At 46.9% G+C, this 18,857-nt stretch overlaps 1 protein-coding gene across 3 annotated transcripts in view; it reads right to left on the bottom strand.

Annotated features, from left to right (window-relative positions):
- Window positions 1–297: 297 nt before the first annotated feature.
- The window catches only part of DAPK1 (death associated protein kinase 1), a 207,751-nt gene continuing 189,191 nt past the window's right edge, over window positions 298–18,857 (bottom strand). For all 3 annotated transcript variants that reach the window (XM_065946929.1, XM_065946930.1, XM_065946932.1), the window contains exons 21-27: window positions 13,773–13,961; window positions 10,958–11,155; window positions 9,765–9,903; window positions 8,434–8,554; window positions 5,692–5,880; window positions 1,598–2,826; window positions 298–1,134 (exon numbers count right to left, since the gene is read on the bottom strand). In XM_065946929.1, coding sequence (XP_065803001.1) covers window positions 1,101–1,134; window positions 1,598–2,826; window positions 5,692–5,880; window positions 8,434–8,554; window positions 9,765–9,903; window positions 10,958–11,155; window positions 13,773–13,961 — 2,099 coding nt within the window. In that variant the 3' untranslated portion in view covers window positions 298–1,100. The remainder of the gene's footprint in view (window positions 1,135–1,597; window positions 2,827–5,691; window positions 5,881–8,433; window positions 8,555–9,764; window positions 9,904–10,957; window positions 11,156–13,772; window positions 13,962–18,857) is intronic.

Raw genomic sequence — 18,857 nt, 5'->3', positions numbered from 1 at the left:
AGCTGAGAACTAAATGATACAATTTGGTTTTGGGGCTCACCCAAGGAAGTGGAAAGTGCATCTTTTCTTTAAAGCACAAACACAGGTGACATCATCCAAGCTCTTTCTGCTTTTCCACACCATTCCCAACTTCAGTAATAATTAAGCACCTAATAAACTGCTGTGGATTTCTAGCCCTAAGAGTTTAGGTTTAATCACTTTCTGGACTGGCTGGTCCCACGAGGGTACTGATAAATGAAAACATGACAAAAAGAATCCTTCTTGAATTAAAGACCAACAAGCTAATGCAACAAGCAACAGTTTATTTATAAAAAAAAAAAAAAAAAGGAAAAGAAAAAAAGAACAAAAAAGAAAACTTTTTTTACTACATCTTAAAGATTAAGTAAAAATACCTGTATTAATATATATGTATATACATACTGCATATATATATATACATATGATATAATATTAAAATTACATGCTTCTCAGGACAGAAGAATTAGGACATGTTCCCTTATTTCAATTTAAAACTCCATCACAATTCAAAATCACTGCAAGAAAACTTGCTTCCTTTATTTTCTTTTTGAGACTTCAAGTACAGGAAGTTTTCAAACCAGGATCTAAATGTGGAGAACCGTCTGCTATGCACATGACAACAAGCTGCCACGAATCATGAGTCGGGGTCTTCTGAATTCTCACATAGGTCTTGGCTCCCTGTGACCGTGTCAACCTTCTACCTGAGATGACAAGGGATGAAGAAGCAAGACAGCCTGCAGGTTCCACGTGAACGTTCACACTGACGTTGAAACAAAAGCAAACACGAACATGTCTTGTAGTAACAACACTGGCCATGAAATTGCTCTAGAGGAGGTTTTCTTTCTCCCCTTTCCTTGCCAAAGGAAACACAAAAGTTTCCAAAAAAAAAAAAAAAAGAAAAAAAAAAAAAAACCAAAATACAAAAAACCAAAAAACCCTCGGGTGAAGCACCTCTGGCGATGATCAGCATACAGCAAGAGACAGAGAGGGAGTGTTTCTTTCTCGACAGCTTCGGGCTGACTTGGATGATTTCAAACACACCCTCTTCTGCAAAAGGCACTCACATATTGTCTGTTTATAAATCATACAGTGGGATTCCTTACATGGGAGTTTTTCCTACAAATATAAAAGAGATAAGCTGAGGACATGGTATAACAAAGAAAAGAGTATAAGAAATACACATCTTGGATAAATGTGCACTTTTTTTTTTTTTAAGAACATTTAATATAATAGTTTAAAAAAATTTCATTGAAAAGTTAGGAATTCCAGTAAAATTATCATTAAGAAGCAAGGTACTAGAGGATGGAGAGGTGGAGGGTGGCTAGCTTTTCAAATGGCCAAAGGTTTAAAGGATAGGGTCTGCTCTTGAACTAGAAAGACCATTCATTCACACACCCGGGAATGTGTGAGAGGAGGGAGGTAGTGGCAGAGAAGTAGGTGAAGCGGGGAGGGAGGGGGCGTCCTTCAGGATGTGGGCGTAGGAAGGAGCGCGCCAGAATCTCTGGTGGGAAAGATGGGCTGTGTCCCCCTTGCCCCTGCAGTTGGGAGAGACCCTGCCCAAGCCGAAGGCTGCCCTCACCGGGACACGACCGAGCTAATGGAATTGTGAGATGCGCCGCTGTTGCAGCTTGAGGCGTAGGCCTCCTGGCCGTTGCCGTCGAGGTTGATTTTGAACACAGAGGACGCCTTCAGCAGGAAGTCCGCTGCGTCCCGACGCCCCAGCTCCCGCAGTTTGGACATGAGGATGCCGACAGTGCTCTCGGGGTAGGAAGTCCATTCCCGGAGCAGGGCGTGGGCTGGGCTCGGGAGGAACTCCTTGGGAGACCCGTGATTGGTGTTGTACTTGGCCACAAGGTCGGGGAGGCCCAAGTTCATGGCAAGGAGGCACCAGTCCTTCCCCATGGGGTCGGGTGGGTCCAGCAGGCGGCTGAGTTTCCTCCGGGTCAGGAGGTTCAGATCTGACGCGTGGATGTCCATGCCCAGGCTGGCCTGCGAGTAGACATCGTGACAGCCGAAGCACATGATGCTGCTGAAGCTCTCCTTGTACCCGCCCATAGTGTTGGTCAGCGAGGTCTCCTTGAGGGTCTGCGCCCGGAAGAAATCCCGAGGCTGGTAGATCATGACGGGCTCGTGATGCTCTCGCAGCTGCTGGGGGCTCAGGTAGTGCTTCACCGTCAGCAGCCCGGGCAGCGTGGTGGCCATGACGTTCTCGATCGTGCTGCATACGGAGTCCAGCAGGAAGCAGCACTTGATCTTCTCCGTCTCCAGTCCACGCACCTGCACCTCTATGCCCTGGCCGTGGTTGACCAGGAGCACCAGCAGCTCGGCCCCGCGGTTGGCGATCTTGCAGCCGTTCACCCACAGGCGAATGTCCGCGTCCCCCTCCGCGCTCTGCTGGTGGATCCACCGGCATAGGTTCACCTGCACTTTGTGGAAGATGCCGCACGGGAAGGGGGTGAGGTGCTCCACCGGGACGACGCGCACGCCGCCGTAGACCCGCACCTCGTCCTCCTCGTCCGTCCAGGAGCGGTGCAGGTTGTCAGTCTTGATCAGGGCGGGGATGTCCACCATGGTCCCGCTGCTCAGGTCCCGCGCGCAGATGTCCATGGCATCCAGGATCTGCAGCAGCTCTTCCACGTCGCTGTCGGGCACCAGGCGCTGGACGTCCTCCATGGTGTAGCGGCCGCGGTAATGGTGCAGGGCCCGTGGGGTCTCCACAGAGAGCAGCTTCCCCAGAACGTTGGTGCACAGCCAGCGGGGATCCAGGAGCAGCACGTCCTGGACGGTTTCGCTCTGCATGATGTTGATCTGTTCGAGGGGACAACGGGAAGTCACGCATTAGGAACATAAAGGACCAGATAACCCAGCTGCTCAAACCACTAATGGGCCTGAGCAGGGATGAAATCTGTGCAGATGCTGTAAGGAACGACCCAGGACATTCACATGGAGGGGTCTCAAAATCAATACTGAACCAAGAAATACCATTTGGCAATGCCATAAAGGAGATTCTGAAAAGACTACCTTTAACTCTTATTATAAAAGGTCAATGCAATAAAAGAGAGAGGAAGAGACAGAAGCCCAATGCAATGGGTGATTTTTGACTGGATTCTGAATCCCAAAATAAATACACAAATGAATAAACTTAGCTGTAAAAGAAAATACTGGGACAAGTGGCAAATACTTCAATGAGGACTATAAATTCAACCATAAGATTATATCAACATTGTGTTTCCAGGATATGATAATCAAATATATTATGGTTATGTGGAAGAATGTCCTCCTTAGCAGATGCGAGCTAAATTATTTAGAGGTGAAAGGTCATGATGTTTGCAAAGCAAATATATAAACAGAAGAGAGACAAAGTAAATTTATCAAAGCATAAACAGCTTAGGTTTGGAGGATATGAGGATTCATCCTACTATTCTTGCAACTTCTCTGAAGGCTTGAAATTTTTCAAAAAAGATACAGAATGTTACATTAGACTGTTCTGGAAAGATATGCTACCACAGTGGTTGGCCCTGGAGGGGCAAGGGAGGAATGAGGTAAGAGGTGATGGCAAAGGGGACTTCAGCTTTTCCTGTCATGTTCATTTCTTTAAAAAGCAGAAGTTAGAAAGAATAAAAAAAATGACACACACATACACACAAATAGAAGCAATTTCTCCTTTTTGGCACTTATCCCTCCCTTCCCTGCCTCTCTGTCCAGGGTTAGTTCTACGAAAATCAGTGATCTCACATGGAGGCTGAGATCTGTTTGCACTGGGAGTACTTTTCTCCCCATGAAAAGTGAAAGAGACTGTTAGTTACTCAGTCATGTCCAACTCTTTGCAACCCCATAGACTATATCCTCTGTCCCTGGAGTCTCCAGGCAAGAATACTGGAGTGAGTAGCCATTTCCTTCTCCAGAGGATCTTCCTGACCCAGGGATCAAACCCAGGTCTCCTGGGTTGCAGGCAGATTCTTTACCATCTGAGCCAGCAGAGAAGCCCCACTTTTCTCCCCGAGTCTAAGTCTTTGAGATGCCCTCTGTTCGAGACATTTCTGGAATGTAGAGCAGTATCTTTTAGTTTTTAATAAGACATTTGGTAGAATGGGCTTCCCTGATACCTCAGTTGGTAAAGATTCCACCCGTAATATAGGAAACCCTGGTTCAATTCCTAGGTCGGGAAGATCCACTCGAGAAGAGACAGGCTACCCACTTTAGTATTCTGACCTAGAGAATTCCATGGACTATCCATGGGGTTGCAAAAAGTTGGACACAACTGAGCGACTTTCACTTTCACTTTGGTAGAATGCTGTCTGCAATTCAGTCTCAGACATAACTATCTCCTCAGGGTCACAGAAGACAGACAGATACACTGTGCCTTATTGGCGCCACTAAGGAGACAGATGACTGAGTGCAGTGTGTGATCCTGAGCCAGAAGAAGACAGAACAACTGATGAAATCTGAGTAAGATTCTTAGATTACTTCCTAGAGACCAGAACAGTACTGGAGAGGGGCTGGCAGCCAGTCAGAGTGCGGCTGCCTGATTCAGATTTCCCTTTTTTTCTTTCTACCTTTATTTACTTATTAAAGTCTCAAGAGCAGGGAGAGATGAATTGCCAAATCTCCATGATCTAGAAAGTTGCTGATCAAATGCCAGAAGACAAGAGAATACTTTATTAAAAAGAGTGAGCTTATTATTTTTGTTAAAATACACACATTTATATCTAGCACTATAAGGTAAGCTTTGGTCCTTCATTTTTCCCATCCTTGGAGGCAATCATTTAAAGTACCGCTGGAGCGGCTAGTAGATTTAGCCTGTAGTTTCATGGGGATTCAAAGACTGACACAATCACTGCTTGAGGCTCTAGTATTTTAGGATCACTGGCTTCTTGATTTAATTAGAATTTCAAGCCTATATGATCCATGGCCAAGGGCCTAATGTGGCCCCTGAGAATGGGGAGGCAAACTTCTTGTTTGTAAATTCTCCGAACTGCTTCTGGTTTTTCACGTTCAGAACTGTTCTTCTTGGTCCAGACTAGCTTATACTGTTTCCTGATTTCACAAGATGGAAGGCTATGCCCCCTTTAGTGGGACGGGCAGCATATAAAGCAATTAGAACAGACTTTCCAAACTACATCCCAGTGCTGAATGTAACACAACCAGAAACAGAGATTTCTATTTCTTGATCATTTCTGGGGACCACTGCTTGCCACATCTTAGTGTCTCCAGATGTCATCTCCCTGAGGATACATCACTGCCATTTCTTGACTGTCTGTGAACCCACTAGGTCTATGTGTAGCTGACACACCTCATGGAGAGCAGTCATCCGAGCTGCAGGAATCACAGCTAAGCACCAGGGGCTATGGGGAGAGGGAGGAGAGGCCCAGTTACCCAGTGTTGTGGGAATTCTGCCCTCAAACTAAGAGAAGCCAGAAAATCAACCAACCAAAGCAAAGCAAAAACAAACAAACAAACAAAAAAACCACCACCACAAAACAAATGAACTGCACTTTTAAGGTGAACAGGAGAGCAGAGGCTCGCAGTTTAGGAAATCACCCGAGCCTTCCTGTGAGACATCATGGGCAGTGGGCAGTTGCCACTCTGCCCCTCCAGCTCATCCCACCTTCAGATACTGGAAATGCATCCTGGGGGGCTCCTCCCAGATCCCCGCCAGGCTGGAGCTCTCACCTCGCCAGCACTGTGGAGCTGCTGGGCGATGCGCCGGAGGTCCGCCTCGCTGGCCAGGGGGTTCAACTGGTCCTGTACATCATACACGAACTGCTGCAGTGACATCAGCTGGTTGGGGCCATTGAGCTTCCTCCAGGAGGGCAAAGTGGAGATGATCTTTTCACATAGGTGAGTCATTGGAGGGCAGACCTAGAACATGCAGGATGGGCAGGTCAAGGTACTGCTGTGGGGACTCAGGGAGAGCTGGGATTAAAAATGATGCTGCTCACATCTGCACTGCTGCATGGAATTATTCGAGTGCACTCAGTGCTTTTTTGGCTAAGTACTGGGGCAGTTCCTTTTTTTTAAATTTGAACAACACTAATAGCTTTATTTAACAAACATTGAATGACTACTATGTGCAAAGCACTGTGTTAGTTGCCTGGGGCAGTTCTTTTTTTCAGACTTGCCTTTAAGCAGAATCTATTTCACAAATCTACAAGTTTACAGAGGCTTTCACTTCTGCTCATGTTAAACAGATGGTGAGGCTTTGCAATATTGGTTCTGGAACTGTGGACTCAGTGATCTAAGGTGCACCAACTTCTGATGTCCCCCCACCCCCTTGGAGTGAGGGTTTCAGCCAGGGGATGACCACTTTATGAACAAAAAGACAGGAAAAGAGTTAAGTTTCATTATATCAACATTAGATGGGTTTTTACCAGTAAATTAGGTATCGGTGAGGATTACTGTTGAGATGTGCATGCGTGCTAAGTCACTTCAGTCGTGTTCGACTCTGTGTGACCCTATGAACTGCAGCCTGCCAGGCTCCTCTGTCCATGGGATTCTCCAGGCCAGAATACTGGAGTGGGTTGCATGCCCACCTCCAGGGGATCTTCCCGACCCAGGGATCGAACCTGTGCCTCTTATGTCTCCTACATTGGCAGGTGGATCTTTACCATTAGAGCCAATTTGATTAATTCTTGGTAATGGGCTTGTAATGAGCTTTTCATCTCTTAACTTGGTTAAATAAACCAGTCTATGTTACAGACTCATATAATCAACACACCTTCCTAATTAAACCTCCCACAAGCCATACACTGCACTGCATCATTCGTTAGGCAGTCTCTTCTGCAATCATTTTTATGCCTCCTAAATTTAACAACATTCCTAGGGCTAAAAGCAGTGGGTTTGGTGAGTTCCATCTGCCTGATTTCAGGAGCTATGGGGTGCAGGGACGTGGAGCAGATATATGCAACACCTCAGCTCAAAACCCTGCAGGGAGCCCAGGCCCTTGTCCCACCTGGTGGGTAGGCGTGAGCCCTTCACAGACCACTTTTCCTGATCGCCACCCACTGGGTTCTATGACCAGGTTCTCTGAGGCCCTCCAGGCTTACTCCCTGCCCACTGAGCGCTGTAGTGTGGCCCCTTTCAGAAAGTCAGGGTCAGGCTTCATGAGAGAGGAAAGAGTTCCTGAAAATTCCCAAAGCACATCTGGAACTGGAGTCTGGTGTTGTAAACAGGTCACTTCCACCAGGTAAACAGTAAGCTATAACTGAAGATGGCCTCTACCAGGCAGGGGGATAAGAGCCGTATCCTTGTTACACTGGAGGTTAGAAGAAGAAACAGTCCCTGGAGCACTTTTTTTTGGTTTTTTTTAGCATTTTCCATTGGAACATTTGCTCATTTCAGAGAGCTTTTTGAATATTATGGATAGTAATCTTTCATATGCCAGAAGTATTGAGAATAATTTTTCCCCCCAGTCCATGTCACCTTTTAACTTCATTTATGGAATTTACTTGCCAGAAAAAACTTTTTAAACTTTTATGTTGTCCAATGTATTTGAACAAAATATTGGTGTATTTTCTTTGAAAACTTCTGAGGTTCTCTGTCTTGGTTTAAAAGGTTTCTCGAACACTCTTCAGGTATTTTAAAAATAAATTCTCTTGCATTTCCATTCAAGATACTGCTTTTTACATTTAAAAGCTTTAATCTGCCTACAGTTTATTTTGGGGCTGCGTAGTGAGTAGGAGTTCAATCTTATTTCCTTCCAGGCAAAGAGCCAGTTGTGCCAGGTCATTTATTAAATTTCCCCATTAAATTTAAATAACATCTCTGTTTTCTATTAAATTTCTGCAGATGTTCTGAACTATTTCTACCCTCACTAATCTATTCCATTTATTTACTGATTGCAGAGCCTTTATGTTCACTTATTCTTCTATTGAAATGTTAAGACAAAATCCCCATGTCCTCAATCCCATTCAGATGCTAATGAGAACTGTACAAAGTTTATATAACTCCGGAAAATGAAACACTTCCTAAGATCTTGCCATCTAAGAACACCATCTCATTCCATTTGGTCATCTATTATTTCTTCAGTGAATTTTGTTGGTGACTGTTTTTCCACTTTTCTGCATTTCTGAAATATTTCACAATACGTTTACTCACTTTTGAATTGCTTTTTTAATTTTTAGGAAACAATTTTATTCTTAAACAAACCACTAAAACTCAGAATTTCATACACCCTAAGGTAGTCTGTCTTGCCCAGAACAACTCTTCATCTCGAGGCCATCTCCTCATTTCTCTACTCTTCCTCACCCTAGAACAACAGGATGAAAATGTGGCCATGTAGACACCCTGTACTGGGTCCCGTGAAAACCGGACTAAACCATGAGAACCATACAAAGAGGCACAAAGAGGTCCAACTCCCTGGTCACTGCATGGTCTGGTGGAAGGTTGGGTCCAGCCCTTCCCAGGTATACTCACCGAAACAATCTGGCTCCGTATTTCTTGCAGGTGATTTCGAAGCACCTTCATGTCCTTAGACCCAGAAGCCCCGGCATCCAGAACAAAGAGCTTATTTGAAATGTGAAGATCGTTCCCAAACCTAGGGGAAGAGCAGTGGCCTCCTGAGAGTGACGCAGTCTCCCCAGGTGTTTCCACAGAGGTCCAGGCTCCTGCTGGTCCAAAGGGCTGGTGGGGGGCAAGGAAGGGCTGGTGGCCTTGCGGAGACACACCCCCACCTGCTGTTGGCTGGACTCTGTAATGTCACCCTGGTGTGGAGGCCTGGGGACACCGCCTGCTCTAGGTGCAGACAGGTGCCCCAGGTTCCACAAAACTGGGGAACACAGCTTCCCTCGACACAGGAAAGGGGAGGCCTAATGAACTCACTTGACCAGGCAGGAGAAGAGATACTGTGGAAGCTGATGGAGTAAGAACAGAGGGATGAGTATGCAACAACACCTTAGATCTAAGGTATTAGTAGGTCACCGGAAACTGTCACAACACTGTTAATTGGCTACACTCCAGAAGAAAAAGTATTAGTTCAGAAAAAAAGTTCAGGAAAAAAAGTATCAGTAGAAGCCCAACTTTTCATATCAGGAAGATAATAGGTAAGTGTGAGTTGATAAATCAAGAAATCAAATTACTAGCATATTAAATAGAGCTGCAGGTTCAAAATTTTTTGGGTGGGATAGACACTAAGTAAAAATAGATACTTTTACACTGTGATTCTAAGCATATCCACATTTCTAAGTGAAACAAGAAAGTTTTCCAAGAATACTTGACATAAAACGCACTCTGATATTTTCTATCATGTTCCTCTCGCCTACATTGTACCGCAGGCCTCTGAAACGAAGTTTATGATCCACTAGCAGGCTGCAACTTACATTTTAAGAAATACTGATTGATGTCTTCATACACAAAACAGATAAATAGGTGAGGTGACGGATATGTTAATTAATGAGATGGAGAGAATCCTTTCACACTGTGTAGATATATATATTGAATCACCACTTTGTATAGTTTAAATAGCTTACAATTTCACTTGTCAATTACACCTCAGTAGAGCTGAAAAAAAAATGCAGAAAACAACTAAAAAGAGTTACCTCTGGGCAGTGGTACTCCAAGGCTGCTGATTTTTATCCTGTGCCTTTTACTTCTGTTTAATTTGTTATTATGTGTATCGGTGGCTTTGGTAACAATGAAACATACAATAAAAATTTCGGCCAAGCCCAAGAGACCTTTCAGTTCTTTCATTCCTCTCCTGGGTCACCTGATTTCGGCTGCATTACCTGAAGATACGGCAACCACCTTACCTGTTCCTGATCTCTTTCAGCAACGAGGTATCTTTGTCATACCCAAACTCGCCTCCAGCCGGACGAGGAAGGTTCACGATGTCAGCGTGGGTGGCCACCAGGACAACTCGGAGTGGGTTCTTCAGCTTGCCGCCAAAGGCTGAGGGCAGAGAGCGAGCCATTTCACACCTGCCCAGGTGAGGTGGGGTGCTCGGTCTGGGCTGCCTTGCTAGGTGGACGAGACTGGTACATTTTGCCTGCAGACCTGCAAACCTATGCCTGCTGATCGGAGTGACCTATCAGGTCAGTAGAAGGTCTAGGCCTGGCCAAAGATGGAATGAGCCTGTTTCCTGGGCCTCAAGGAAGGCTGCTCAGAAGTGGACCAGAAGCGACCACAGAGCATGACGCAGCTTCTCAGATCTTCCTCCAAGTAGGCCTTATTTGCATGGCGAGGGGAGATCTAGCTTCTGGCTGGGGGATGCTCTTTCCAAGACCAGAGCCAGCTGCTGAATGCAGCACAGCACAGAAATGGCTCAGAAGGGAAACTCCTGCAGTTCACATCAGCAGAGAGCCTCTCACTTAACGGCAGTGTTTAAAATGAAAACATGAAAAGAGAGGAGGCAAAAGTGGAGGTTCCCTGAAGGGAATTAGCCCAATTTATTTTGCTGTTACACGCTTTTCAAGAAAAGAACTGACTGCTGAGTTTTACATTTCACCAGGGAAGGCTGCTTCTTTTTTTTGTATGAAAAGGACAAAATAAGTCTGTCCAGGCTGTCTTTTCCTCTAGGAATAAGGCTAAGATACTACATTCAGTTAACATGTTTCCCTTTCTTTCATTTTTGATGGATGAAGGGGAGCTTGTTCTGTTTATTAACTACATGCCCGTTAGGTAAAGGCACAGCAGCTATCAGATGAGGTGTCCCACTACGCACCTAACAAAAGTGACCACAGCTCTGAAATACAGAAAGAAAGTCAGAAATGACTCTCAAGGAATTGTTGAGAACTGAGTCTTTGTGGCAGAAATATGCAGTCATGAAACAACTCCTTGCAGAACAAAACCAACAGTTGAGCCTTAGGAAGCTTCCCGAGTGGAGATCTCCTGATAGGAAGGAGGAATAAGGGTGGTTTGCTGGCCACAAGCTGCCAGATCTGGGCGTGAGCGGGAAGCAAGGTCAGGAGGAAGGGCCATCTGCCCCTCCGGCATCACAGCTCACCTATTGGTTCTTCCACTGGGACAAGAGACTTCAGGAAACTAAGCCAGAAAATCACTTGATTCAGCTGAATCTCATAGGGCTCTTCTAGACTGAAAACGATGACATGGATGGACGTGGGATCGTTTGCAGCAAAATAGTCATAACAGCAGAAGTAGACAGGATTTCCAGAGAACTCCCATACACTGAAGTCACCAATGCCTACAGAGAAAAAGGAAAAGAAAGATTAATAATCGTGAGACGCCACCAAATTTCAATCACAAATTTTCTTAGCACTTTAAGGATTATGAATAGGGACAGTGACATCCACCGCATTCATCTGTTTATTTATGCATCTACTTAAGTATAGATCTACATATGGAATATTTACATATCCCTATATTTTCTGTTTATGTCTGTTTCTATACCCATGCCTTTTATTTATACAGCTATAGGTGGCTTAGGCGGTAAAGAATCTGCTTGCCATGTAGGACACCTTGGTTCAATCCCTGGGTCAGGAAGATCTCCTGGAGAAAGAAATGGCAGCCCACTCCAGGATCCTTGCCTGGAGAATCCCATGGACAGAGGAGCCTGGTGGGCTACAGTCCATGGGTTTGCAAAGAAGAGGACATGCGTGACTAACACTACTACTACAGTAAACCTACTTGTGTCTGTAATCTGCTTTTCCATCTTCCTTAACACTTCCATGATCATTTCTGTATCATTATTATATGTGTATCTCTATCACATCTACTTATAACACCCCAGAGTGGTACAAACACACACAAACCCCACACACGTGTGCATGTACATGCCTATAAGCATGCATGGAGAGGTGTATGTGCACAAACACTTGGTTTTCTACCCCCCAACAATGGGATCTTCACTATGAAATGTAACCTTAACTTTGGTTTAATAGTGACTAAATTCGCCTTTACGGCTAAGGGGGGGACCTGTTTTGGATGGTCAGAAGGGAGCAGGCCACTGCACACAGGTGTAAGATGCAATAACTGATGAGAGGCTTGGCACACGAAGGATGTAAGAGGAACTGTGAGGAGATTGGGTCCGAGGGGCCAACCACACTGGGGGAGGCAGTGGAAGGGTCAGGCTGGGGAGGAAGTGTGTGTGTGTGTGGTAGGGGTGCGGTCGCTTTCCCACACAGGGGCTGTGGTGTGGCTGGTTTTCCTGTAAATGTCATGGGTGAGATTCTGACCTGGAGTTTCTAGGGCACCCAGCACCTCCTCATGATCGTCCAGACACCTGGACACACCACCAGATCCCACAAGGTCGGTGACACCCACCCAGTGGCCTCTGGGGAGTCAGGCAGGACCACTTCAGTTATAGGATTTCAGGCTCCTTTTCCCTAATTTTTCCCCTTGGTGCTTACTCTGTGCCAGAAATTCTGCAGTCGAGACATTCTGGAAGATCCACAGGGTTTTTCTAGAGCCCAGCACTCCTGGGGAGCATGGCCCTCTAAGTCTGGCAGCTAAGACCTCAGTGGGAATAGTTTTGGGAACACAGAAATAGGCCCTTTGAGCCTGCGGAGTGCTGGAGCCACACCCGGGAAGGGGGTGAGACCAGGGGAGGAGGAGGGGTGAGGGTGTGGGTGGTGGGTGCTGCGCACACACTTCGCTCCCTACACGGCAGGGCCAGCTGTGCTCCCTGGAACTCGGACAACACTCAACTTTTAAGGGAGCAAAATGCATATGGACTTTATTTCCTTAGGGTCCCTGGCCCAGTAGCAGCATCGCCAGGAAACTCCCCAGATGGGCTGAATCAGAGGCTTAGGGGCAGGGCCTGGCAGTCTGTGCTTCCAGTGGCTCCAGGGCAGTTTAAGAACTGCTGCTTTAGGTAAACACCCTGAGTATTCTATTTTTAACTGGATTTAGTATATAAAAGGGCTTTCATGAAGATGCCCCCAATTTCTTCTGAGTTCCTCTCTCTAGGACTTTTAATAGACACCAGCTCATAAAATCCTCACAGTTAAGGGAACTGAGCCTCAGAGAAACTGCTCTATCCCTGTTCTGAATGAACTGCATCTCAGCAAGCTTTGTGTTCCTGGTGCGGGCCCTGGGAACTCTAGGGAGAACCAGCACTTGAGTTTCAAATTGGGTATACCAACTGCTAATGAGACTGTATTTTACGAGGTCAAAAAATCTGCTAATTTACTCAACAGACTCAAAAGACTGTTGAGTAAAGTCTTCATAAAAAATTTACTCACCGTCTTTGAATTTGAGTCTTTAAATTTATTCCTAAGAGTAAACATACTCTTTACTCAAAAGACTCTTTACTTTTACTCAAAAGATTCTTCACTTTTACTCAAAAGACTTTTGAGAGTCTCTTGGATTGCAAGGAGATCAAACCAGTCAATCCTAATGGAAACCAATCCTGAATACTCAGGATGCTGAAGCTGAAGCTCCAATACTTCGGCTACTTGATGCAAATAGCCGACTCATTGAAAAATATCCTCATGCTGGGAGGTACTGAGGGCAGGAGGAGAGGGGGGCTCAGAGGATAAGACAGTTGGATGGCATCACAGACTTAATGGACATGAGTTTAAGCCAAGCTCTGGGAGATGGTGAAGGACAGGGAAGCCTGGCGTGCTGCAGTCCATGGGCTGGCAAACAGTCAGACATGACTGAGCGACTGAACAACGTAACGGTCATTTGTTAAGCACCTACTGTGTTTAGTTTTACTTTTGGGATATTAACCAGCCGTGCCTCAGCCCTGGGTCACTCCCACGCTGGCCCTTTCTCCACCCTTAATGCAGCTGTGGCAGATGCCCGCCGGGACAGGTTCCCTGCAGGAAACTCTTTCCGTTTGGGGAGGGTGAGCCTACCGTTCAAATAGGCATTCTGGATGTCGATTGCCTTGGTGGACTGGTCATCCGTGGCGCAGTGCGGGTGGTGAGACGGGGCCCCGAACACCTCCAGCACCCCCTTGGTGAGGCCCGGCTCGAACATCATGCTGCGGCTCCTGACGCTCACGTTCTCACAGCCGGGGTACAGGTTGCTGATGCTCACCGACACTGTGGGCCAGACAGCGGGCACGTTAGGTCTTGCCCGCCCTGTCCCTCCCAGCCTCTGCCCTCTGTCTGCCCCTCCCTTCAGGCCAGGGGGGGTGTGTGTGTCCCTTGCATATGCTGGGCATCAATGATTCCCAGGGACATTGTGCTGATCCTGTTCGCTCCACCTCTCGAATCCTTTCCTGCGCCGACCTGATGGACTGCCTCTTCCAGCCTTGCTCGCCATTTGCCTCCAGTTAGGGGCCGCCGACGGGAGGCACTGGAGAAAAACGCTGATGCCCTTTTCCCCTTGCACTGCCTGCTGCTTTTCAGATGCCAGTTGCGTCTCTGACTCTAGACTTGCCTGAGCAGCTTCTTCCCTGGAGCGCCAGCTTTCCCAGGATTGTGACTTCTTCCTCTTGCCCTTTCCGCCCCAGGGGTGGTAACTAACCTGGCCTCTGGGTGCTTCACCCTCTCTTGTGCATTCCTGTGAATTATATCTGTGACTTGGACCTTTCATTAAATCCCCACCAGGAGCCTGACTGATACAGGTGAGGTGAGTATCACTCCAGCACATGAGAAGTTAGATTGAAAGAAAAGTGACCTTAGACAGTAGCAGGCCATAGCATTAATTAATGCTGAATCACACAGTGAGAAAGCTATTCCTTTATAAAATCCCCTTGAAAGTTTTTAAATTGCTTTAGCGGCAAGTCTCCGTTTGTGGCATTCAGTCTTTAGCATGTCTTCAATCCTTGCTAATCTCCCCTTTTAATAAGGAGGGACTGGGTAACAGTATATGAGCTTCCCTGGTGGCTCAGATGGTAAAGAAACTGCCATCAATGCAGGAGACCTGGGTTCGATCTCGGGGTTGGGAAGATCCTCTGGAGAAGGGAATGGCTACCCATTTCAGTATTCTGGCCTGGAGAATTCCATGGACAGAGTAGCCTGACAGACTATACATTCCATGGGGTTGCAAAGAGTTGGACATGACTGGGAGACGTTCACTTTCAACAGTACATAGCTAGATTTTCATCACATCACTGTTCACTGTATTTATTTTTATTTACTGGTAGCAGTGGTATTGGTTTTCTATTCACGGAAAGGACGTTAAGGATTTCATTTTCAAATCTATGTATTTTAGTAAATAAAAAGAATCAGTTTTAAAGATAGTATCATGAATAATATTGGCAGAACTTTGTGGGGGATCAGTGGAATAGCACAGTTTGGGTCCCGGGGCCACGGGCAGAGCCCTGTCCTCAGTCCTGACTGCCTGCTGGCTTGCTTCTCTCTCCAACAGAGCTCCAACAGTGTGGTGAAGGCTAGGGCTTGGGTGGGCGCATCTGGGGGCTCTGAGAGTGCATTAGGGAGGGCTCAGTGAACTAAACCATACTGTACAGTCAGTACCTTTGGTTCAGAGTTAATAGTGACAGACACTGCAAGGTCATCACACCTGGGTCACCCGACTTTTAAAACCGGTGATCCAAACACAAAGACAGCCCTTGTTGAAAGACCAAACATTTCAGATGGAGGACATAGGCAATAGGAATTTTCAAGAGATTGTGGGGGAGGAAGATAAAATTGGAGCTCAAAGGTTGGGTCAGGTACAAGGGCGGAAGAAGGGGCAATAAGATGGGAAGAACTACTCATATATATGTTCTCTGCCCCACAATCTTCCCCCAGCCCTGGTATAAAAGGAAGAAACTTGGCAAACAGAAAGGTTAAAGGCCAACACTCTAGGCCAACGAGATAGACAGTTTAGTGTATTTCTTTAGAGATTGTTAGTCCAAGTCTGAGAAAAGCCATGTGACTTCCATAAGAATGGGTGTGTCTTATTTTCCTGTGCTCCAAAACCTGTGTCTGGGACGGCTACAGTTAGGAATAAGTTTTGTCTTAGTAGCACTGTGGGCTTGCCGAGGAAGAGCAGACCAGATTCAGTAAATGACAGGCACTCCTGCACCTCACTGACGGCTTTTGTTGGGAGCATGAAAATCAGGACATTGTCTGCATATGGTATTATTAAAGAACAATTTTACAGGGAAACAATAAAATCATGAGGAAAGCATTTTTGCTAACCACTGACCTCTAGTGGCAAATTTGGGAAACTCAGCAGTGGCCACAGGACTGGAAAAGGTCAGTCTTCATTCCAATCCCAAAGAAAGGCAATCCCAAAGAATGCTCAAACTACCGTGCAAATGCACTCATCTCACACGCTCAAAATTCTCCAAGCCGGGCTTCAGCAATACATGAACCGTGAAATTCCAGATGTTCAAGCTGGTTTTAGAAAAGGCAGAGGAACCAGAGATCAAATTGCCAACATCCGCTGGATCATTGAAAAAGCAAGAGAGTTCCAGAAAAACATCTATGTCTACTTTATTGACTATGCCAAAGCCTTTGTGTGGATCACAATAAACTGTGGAAAATTCTGAAAGAGATGGGAATACCAGACCACTTGACCTGCCTCTTGAGAAACCTGTATGCAGGTCAGGAAGCAACAGTTAGAACTGGACATGGAACAACACACTGGTTCCAAATAGGAAAAGGAGTACGTCAAGGCTGTATATTGTCACCCTGCTTATTTAACTTATATGCAGAGTACATCATGAGAAGCGCTGGGCTGGAAGAAGCACAAGCTGGAATCAGGATTGCTGGGAGAAATATCAATAACCTCAGAAATGCAGATGACACCACCCTTATGGCAGAAAGTGAAAAGGAACTAAAAAGCCTCTTGATGATAGTGAAAGAGGAGAGTGAAAAAGTTGGCTTAAAGCTCAACATTCAGAAAACTAAGATCATAGCATCTGGTCCCATCACTTCACGGCAAATAGATGGGGAAACAGTGGAACCAATGTCAGACTTTATTTTTTTGGGCTCCAAAATCACTGCAGATGGTGATTGCAGTCATGAAGTTAAAAGACGCTTACCCTTTGGAAGGAAAGTTATGACCAACCTAGACAGCATATTAAAAAGCAGAGACATTACTTGCCAACAAAGGTCTGTCTAGTCAAGGCTATGGTTTTTCCAGTGGTCATGTATGGATGTGAGCGTTGGACTATAAAGAAAGCTGAGCGCCAAAGAATTGATGCTTTTGAACTGTGGTGTTGGAGAAGACTCTTGAGAGTCCCTTGGACTTCAAGGAGATCCAATCAGTCCATTGTAAAGGAAATCAGTCCTGGGTGTTCACTGGAAGGACTGATGCTGAAGCTGAAACTCCAATACTTTGGCCACCTCATGCGAAGAGTTGACTCATTGGAAAAGACCCTGATGCTGGGAGGGATTGGGGGCAGGAGGAGAAGGGGATGGCATCACCAACTCGATGGACATGAGTTTGAGTAAGCTCCGAGAGTTGGTGATGGACAGAGAGGCCTGGCATGCTGCGATTCATGGGGTTGGAGAGTCGGACACGACTGAGCGACTGAACTGAACTGAACTGACCTCTAGTGGTAGAAAGTGGAAGGCCCCGATGGAGACGCCACTTTTGCACCCAGGTCAGAAGAGACTTTCTGCAAACACTGCTCTCTGATAAGCAGGCAGCAGCCTCCTGCAGGGCTCTTTCTGGGCATTCACTCCCCCGCTGGCACAGGGGTTTCCTTCCTACCGAGAATCACAGTTCCACAGCTGCGGCACAAAGGGAGCGTGTGCGGCAGCCACGTGCCGTGAGCGGCTGCAGCAGGTCCCCCACGCCATGCTATCCTGTCTCCTGGCTGGTGGCTCAGCCTCTAGCTCCAGCACAACGCAAAAGGCAAGTTTCTAAAAGCCCAGAACCTTCCTGCCGCCTGAGGGATGTAAATGTGCTCACGCAGGCACCTCTCCCGGGGAAAGGAGGAAGGCTTGACCATTCTAGCAGAAGTCAGGGGTGTCTAGAGCTGGGGCACAGCTGAGTCTGGCTGCAACAGACCTCCTGCGCTGAAGACCATGCTCCAGAGCAGCCTTTCCTCACGCCTTACAGAGAAACGCTGCCCGGTCCCTTCTCCTACGGTACCCAAGGCCCCCGAGCCTGCTGCCCTCCCCCAGCTGGGTCCCCCTAGGCGGCCCTCCTGGTGCCTCATATCTGTGCCATGTTCCGTTTTCCTGAGGACCCCCTTCTGCTTTGCGAGGGTCAGAAAGTGACTGTTAGGCGGCCTGGTCTGGGGCGGCGGGGGTCCTGGCTTCATGTGCTGCCGCCTCCTGCCTGCACTCCGCAGCCGGGGGCCTTCTGGCCCGGCACTGGGCAGGGCCGGAGAAGGAGCCTCCTGCAGAAACACAGTCTCCCAGCTCTTATCAGCCTCAACAGGACTAGAATTAGCTGCGAGTGATTCGGCCTCAGCAGGACTAGAATGAGCTGCGAGTCAATCTTGTCACCTCCAGGAACTGTCCATATAGACACTTCAGCCACCCTCAGAGCAGACCAGCCACCTGGCATGAAGCCGGGTGAGCCTCTTCCGTCCTTGCCCAGGCCCTCCTGGAGGCTGCCTGGTCTTGGTCAGACAGATTTGGGATAACTAGGAGTGACCTTAGCCCAAGGGTCACACACACCACTGCACTGCTGAAATGTCATTTCTGTCACAGGGAGAAATTTCAGACACAGATGTGGGAAGTCTACTCCTCAGCTCTCCGTCCCGGAGTTAGGGGGCTGGGTGGGGTCAGGGTAAAATGCAGAGCCTGGGCCCCTTGATATGGTGCTGTGCTCCTCACCCCAGCCACTAACTGGCTCCAGGTAGAAATGTGAATCCAGCGTGGCCAGAGCTCCCAATTTTATTTTTTACAAGAAACCAAATAAATATCCAGCTTTTAAGGTGAGGTGTCTTGATTTGCAAACTCTGGAAGTTAATTCAACTTTTCTCCTTCCCCTTCCTCATACTACACAAAATGCTGCAGCTTACCAGGCTGCTGACCTCTGATCTCACATCCCTGCACCCCAAGTTACTTTTCACAGTCAGGGAC

This window comes from Muntiacus reevesi, chromosome 10 (assembly GCF_963930625.1).
Source record: "Muntiacus reevesi chromosome 10, mMunRee1.1, whole genome shotgun sequence".
Lineage (NCBI taxonomy): Eukaryota > Metazoa > Chordata > Mammalia > Artiodactyla > Cervidae > Muntiacus > Muntiacus reevesi.
This window is presented reverse-complemented; position numbering and strand designations above follow the sequence as displayed.